The 6966-nt window shown below is 38.5% G+C and overlaps 1 protein-coding gene across 1 annotated transcript in view; it reads right to left on the minus strand.

Moving 5' to 3' along the window:
• Positions 1-3302, minus strand: part of LOC108746961 (rotatin) — a 19138-nt gene extending 15836 nt beyond the window's left edge. The window contains 2 exon segments of the mRNA XM_018484116.1: positions 2102-2204; positions 2206-3302. Coding sequence (XP_018339618.1) covers positions 2102-2204; positions 2206-2226 — 124 coding nt within the window. The 5' untranslated portion in view covers positions 2227-3302.
• Between the last annotated feature and the right edge of the window lie 3664 nt (positions 3303-6966).

Here is a 6966-nt window from a genome sequence, read left to right on the forward strand (position 1 = left end):
GAGTGAGAAGCGACACGAGAATTCGTTATTTTTAAAAGTTCCTACCAAGGTACAAGGAAAGAGGAAAGAGGAAATGGTAGGATAATCACGACGGGAAACACATACACGGTATATGCTATTACAAAAAAAATAATAATAAGTATCGTTAAACGTTAATTACAAATCGGTTCGAGCGGCAACGACTCTGAAGATTTGGCGCCGCTTCGTCCTTCGTTTAACAATTTATCGTAGACATCGATAACGATAATTTTTTTTTCTTAATAAGTGTCACGTGTGCGCGTTGTGAGTGTGTGTGCGTGAACGTGAGTGCGCGCATGTACATTGAATACGGAGTATTTCGTGTCACCTTTCGATCTAGAGTAAAGTCGACGAGAGGAAGAGTTGCTTTCTGACATTTAATCGAGGGATATATTATTATTTTTTTTTCTTTCGGCGTTCAAATTAATCGCGCGTAATAAATACACACATGTAGTTTGTCGTTAGATTTCAATGTATAACAACGAGTCGTTATAAAAATTTAATTGTGGAAGCGCAGTTGTGCTTAATTGATGTCCGGCTTATTGTTAGTTACGACAGCGTTATAAGGTGTATTTAAAATTTTTGATTTCTAAAATTGGCAAATCACCACCGATAGCTTTACGCAACGAAAAATAATATCGTAGATTGTTCCAATTTTTACAAATAGAGCTCAGTGAGACGTTTAGGCAACTGTGTTCGTCTAAAAAAATACTGTTGTCCGTCTAAAAAAAACACGTTGCGGGGGAGGAGGGGGGGGGGGGAAATCTATGACAAAAACTGATCACCAACGCTAAACGATATGTAACAGATATACATATAACTAACGATCATTATATCTACGCTCATTTAAAATACTGTCTGGTTTCGATATCGATGGAGTAGTTTTTATCCGTATTTTCATTCGTATGCCGGAACAATTGCGACGAATAGTCGTCAAGTTATATAATACATTCCCTCTGTCGTTTCTCTCTACGCTGTTTTATTAAAACTTACGCGCTAGCTTGTGTATACATGTACGTGTGTACACATATGTATATAGATATTGTATATATACATATATCAATTTTTTAAATATGTATATTATATATATATATATATATATATATATATATATAAGATACGGGTAAATGTATAATAAATTAATTGTTAATCGTTATTAAACTTATTTACGATGCGCCATTAACAACTAGTGATATGTACTCGTTTTGAACTATAGCGTTTAGTTTGATGCAACCCTGAGGTGATGGCGCATCGCCTTTCGCGATTTAGAAGCGATCGGGAAATGTCTCGGCGTAACGAAATAACAGCGAAATTCGTTTATTTGCGCAAAACCCCAGCCGGTCCCGCCGGCTGTATCGTCGTACCGTTTCCCGCGAATGCAAATTCCGCGTGGCGTAGCATCGTGCCGTTTCCGCGTTTTATTGAATCAACTCTCGGCCGATTAGACGTGGTGCCGGCGATTTTTCCCGGGTCGTCGCGCAAAAGCCTTTTATATTCCGAGAGAGGTTACTCTCCCGGGGGAAAAAAAAAACGCGGCCACGTCAGACGGACATGGCCGCGAGAAGAAGCCAGCCCTTCGTCTTCTCCCCAGCCAGTGTTTCTTCTCCTTTTTTTTTCTTTTTTCTTTTCTTTTTTTTTTTTTTGTGGAACGACCTGACCCTTTTTTTGCCGTATGCGCGCCATGAGCTCAGAGGTCGATCGATATTTCCGCGTGTATTAATTCACGCTTTTCACGAAGGGAAACTGCCGCTCTGCAGAACAATCCTCCCGCGTTTCTCTCCCCTCGTTCCCCGCACGTTTCCCACGCGTTTTCCGCAGCAAAAACTATCGAAAATTTTCAACAGGAAGTTTTTTGCCCTTTAAACGCGAATCCCAATACGACGTATAAAAACATCGCCGCCGCGAATAAGAGAAAATACGAAAACATGCTCTGTAAATGATCGGAACATTGCAAGCTTGATTACGCTGCTTGCTCGCCGAAAGGTCGACGGGATACTTTAAAAGTTTCATCCGCCATGTGTTGTATACATGCTGCCGTAAATACGGATTTTCAGAAATCCCACGCGTTTATAAGATACTTTACCGTTCCGCAATTTGCACAATCGCTTCTCAATCGTTCCAGGTTCTGCACGGACACCTCGCTTTTTGTGATACTCTGTTTCTTTTTTGTTTTCGCTTAATCCGGCGACACGTGTCGAGAAACGACATCGTGTACACCGTACAGGCAATTGTTGATATGTATCGTTTTTTTTTTCTTTTAGCGTGGCTTATTGCTTAACGTATAGCTACGGTTTTTTTTTTTGGTAAATCTAGTATCTTACGCCTATCCATACGCCTGTACCAGCGGCGCGCAAACTCGCTTTTGTCGCCCGGACAAAGATTTCGGAAATCTTAAGACAAATCGCACACAAGTGATACGATAAAGTATATTATTGTAAATAAACAAGTGACAATAAGATAAACTAAACTTCTTTATCATCTGTCTGCAATGGTGGGCCTTTTTTGGCACGAGCAAAAATTCACTCTCAAATTTCCCCGAAATAAAGGAGGAAGCGAAGAAGATCTGATTTTCCTTCTTAAAATATCTCGTAATATTTATTCGGTAGGATAATAGAGATTGAAAAGTAATCCTGAAAAAAATGTTTCCTCATTTCTGAAAAATTCTGGAACAGTAAAAAAAAACTTGAGGTGGACGAAAAAAGACCGAGAGATTGCAGACGGAGGGTGCAAAAATATAATTGCAGACGGAGGGTTAACACTTTTACTTTGATTAAATTATCTTTCCTTTCAAAGGATACTGGCCCCAGTTGTCGCTTAATCAGTCTAACCGTTAACCGATCTCTCGCTGCTTTAATTTTTATCATTACAAAAATACATCGCAGTGATAATAATACAGGATTGTCACAAAAAAATTCCTTATTCTAAAATTCCGTAACTTTTCCCTAATTTTCAGACAAAGTGATTTTTTTCTAATGCTTTCAATAATATTTTGATATTTTTTTGTCTTGATTTTAAATACCTTGTTGAGAGAACGTTTAACATAGCAATGTAAATTACTAATGTTGCTGACACTGTTTGCATTTAATTATTAAGTTGGTAATGTTTCAAAACTGCGCAGGCGTGATGTCCGCATATTAAATGTATTTAAAATCAAGAATTTTAATTTTCCAGGAAATTTTGCAAAATCGACGGTTTTCCCGATTTTGCTGATTTCCAATTTTGTGGCAACCCTGTAATCACATATTGCACTTAATATTGCAAGAATAAAAGTTACGATACGCTAATTTAACATCACAAGGGGAAAAATAATAATTGTAAAATATAACAAATATAACACAAATTTAACATTTTAACGTAACAATATATGTATACATTTTTCTGTCAAAATGCGAAGCATATTTTATAGAATATCATACATTAACTTAATTCTATTTATACGTTTCAAAAAAATAACAATTGGTCTACACCGAGTTGAATGCGCATTAGTTTGTGCACCTCTGATTTAGCATTCTTCGCGCGAACAATATCAAGTGTCTTACCGAACAACACTAAACACGGCATTCGAATCATCGAGGAAGCTGTCATCTCGATAAGATATCTGATATTTCGCCGACAGAGCGTCGATTGCGCCCGCCACGTTGTCCCATGGTACAAAACGAAATCATATATAGAAAGCGAACAAAGAGCGCATACGCATTGTTCTTCCGCCATTCGTTTTTGATCGAAGGAATTTCCTCGGAGAAATTACTAGGTGAGATATCTTTGAAACGCGAGATATCGTATAAATACTACAGTATCTACACAGGAAAAAATGTCGGAGTCGGTTGAAAGTCTAGATATTAATAAAGTTTGAGTTTCAACTTGCTGAAAATTCAAGACGTTAATTCAAGCTAATCTAATGTCTAAATCATTGCCAATAAAGTTTAAAACTTTGAACTTAATTATGAAAGCGTATATTAATTAGCTACTACAGCAAGTTCAAATCGGAGACGTGAATTCTGGTTCGATTTACTACGCGTTAAATTTAGCCAGCCAAATATAGAAGGTCGCAGTGAAATGGCTAGGAAATAAATTGGCACATGTATCGATAGAGACAAAATCTAAAGTAAAAATTGAGGTGAAAGCCGGGATGGAGAATCGAGCGATTCTTGCCGGCAGTGACGAAGCCGGTAGCTTCGCGTCGACTTCGTCTTTTAAATAAATCAGTGCTCTCCCCCGGGGGTGCACGATACAGACACGATGAAGGTGAAGGGAAAGGAGGATGAGCCGGTTGGCAAGGGGCAAGGCAGAGACACTCTAGTTTGAGATATCCCGTGGTGGAGAGTGTACTCTACTGCCACCGTTGACTTGCGAAAGCCGATAAGAAGGAACGGAAAGCAAGCGCGAGTTGCAACTCGCGCGTGTACACATTGTATCCTAGATTCACTACATGTCCCTCCATTCATAGATTCCTCACTTTCTAGGTGAATTTCTTTCGTTGGAAGGTTACTGCTTGTTGCGTATTTTTGTACTTTTTACCACCGACCTTTTTCTCGCCCTCCCTGTAACCTCTGTCGATTTTCGAATTGAGTGTCTCAAGACACGATTGAGTCATAAATTGAATTTTGGTACCTTTAAAAAGGTAACGCAATCGAGTATATTAATAATGGAAGGACTTCCACCGCATTGAATTATGCTATGCGCGTAATTTCGTGAAATTGCACACGACGAGAATAAATTCGCACGCACAAGTTCGTGGCGAGCGCGACGCGAAGGAATCGATTCGCGATTCGATAATCCCGTGGATCCGATGGTTCAAGGATCCGGTAATTCGAGAATTCAATGATCCAAGGATTTGTCGAAGTATAGATTCGAATGATTCTAGGATCGTTGAGCGATTTTCTTATTCTATCCTTATCAAGTATGATATGTATTTTTCCTTTTAACGACTAGCGCTCCAAACGCGAGGATGCGTGCCCTCCAAAAAGAGACATTTGCATACACCCTTCTTACTCATTAATATCTTTGGTTTCCTTTATCTTCCCGTGGTCTAATCTCCCTCCGCCCCTTCCCCCTTTTCGCGCTTCAAGAGATTCGAAGGCCTGCACGTCAATTTCTTCGAGCGTTGTTATAAAAATGTATACAGCTTCTAACTTAATTTTCTCTAAAAAATTTCTTGATACTATATAACTTGACATCTCCCATCCGGTATCCCCTCTGATATTTTTACTTCTGGAAGCGCAAAGTTTTATAGGAGATACGTGTATATCTCGGTACTGGAAGTTTATTATTTGTTGGAAACGATAAGTTTCGAGTAATTACGAGTGTTTCGACGTGCCGGATGAAAATACATCCCTTTATCCTGCAAAACAAACTTCTCGATTATTTATAGATGACAATTTTTCAGACTTAGCTGATCTAATACCGTTTATAGTGGCGAAGGGCAACGATGTAACCGCAAAGAGAAAAATAGGGTAAACCGATTGCTGCGATCAATAAAGGATACGACCCTTAGACAATCGGAGATCAAGTTGCTCTCATCGGTTATTTAGCGAGGGACGCGTAGCTCAGATTTTCGATATTAGGACGCTCATTTTCAAGGTGTCTGTAAAAATCATTCGAAAAGATTATTTTATTTTTGTACCTTTCTAATTAAATAAAAATTGTTTATTTATATAAGAATTCATTCTAAAAACGTTCAATATTAAAATTTAACTTTCAAAGTGTTCGAATAATCGTTCCGTCAGAACATTTCCGCGGTAAACGCGGTCAGGCGAAATGTGCAAACGAATGACTTTTGTCCCCGCTTTCGGCCCGGTGATGCCAGGTCGAAAATTTTTAAAGGTTCCGGCATCTAAAGCGTGAAAAAGTTTGTACAGGCAATTAATTAGATTTTCACGTAGTAACAGCGATATTTTCACGCTTTTTCGCTTTTTTTCCACTCTAGCTTCGTACCGCGTTTCACCGACATTTTTACTTCCGTCGTGCTATAGAAACAAAAAAAAAATGCATAGAGATATTGTTACTACAAACGATATTCTTTCAAACAATATCACGTTTACAACATTATTACACACTGTTGAATTCATAATGTTAAATTATATCCAGTTTGAGATATTTTTAATTATTTCTAAGTCACCACTGCTTTTACTCAACATATGTAACTTACAATGGAGTTAAAGAGTCCAAAACAGTGGAGTTAAACGATTTAACTCAAGAAAATTTATTAAATTTGATTCAAATTCAGTTTATCATTTACTAAGTGCGTACATTAATATGGACATTGTCTGAGACTAATGATTGGAGACTAACAGAAATGGACCGATTTGTATTGTGCTGCGAAAGTAAAACATGAAAGTAAAACAATAGCAAAATGTTATTTAGTTCGAGAGATTATCATTATTTCTGTAATATCTGACAGTGCAAAATATTAAATATTACGAAATGTAAAGTAATAGGAACTCGCACTTTTTTAATCTCTTCCGCGGTTTACGTTTCAATATCTCAGTTTTTAATCGCCGAAATCAGCAGGGTAAAAAGAATTCAAACTACTAACACAGGCTTAGCCTGTACCGATCCGAAATCCGTCGTGCGATTTAGCAAAACGAATCGTGAATGATACTATTCAATTTCGTCATTGGATCGACATGTGGATTCCGGGAACATTTCGCATGCATTATTAAGCCGCCATTCTACGAAACTTCTCGAGGGTTGATTACCGCGTTATTATTATCCCCCGAGACCGAGGCAACTCGTCCCATTCACGCGGGGTATCGCATAGTAATATCGCGATTAAGGGCGAATCGATCCTGAATTTTATCATGCCGGTAGTAACACGCGCGGGAGATACTCCATAGTCGATGCGCCATAAAATTTCTTCTCTCGAGGGTGACATTTTTCTCTCCCCCGCCTCCTTGTTCTTGTCTAGGCTCTTACGTGATTTTCCTGATGCGCTGTACAGCCTCCTGT

This window comes from Trachymyrmex septentrionalis, unplaced genomic scaffold, assembly GCF_001594115.1.
Source record: "Trachymyrmex septentrionalis isolate Tsep2-gDNA-1 unplaced genomic scaffold, Tsep1.0 scaffold19, whole genome shotgun sequence".
Lineage (NCBI taxonomy): Eukaryota > Metazoa > Arthropoda > Insecta > Hymenoptera > Formicidae > Trachymyrmex > Trachymyrmex septentrionalis.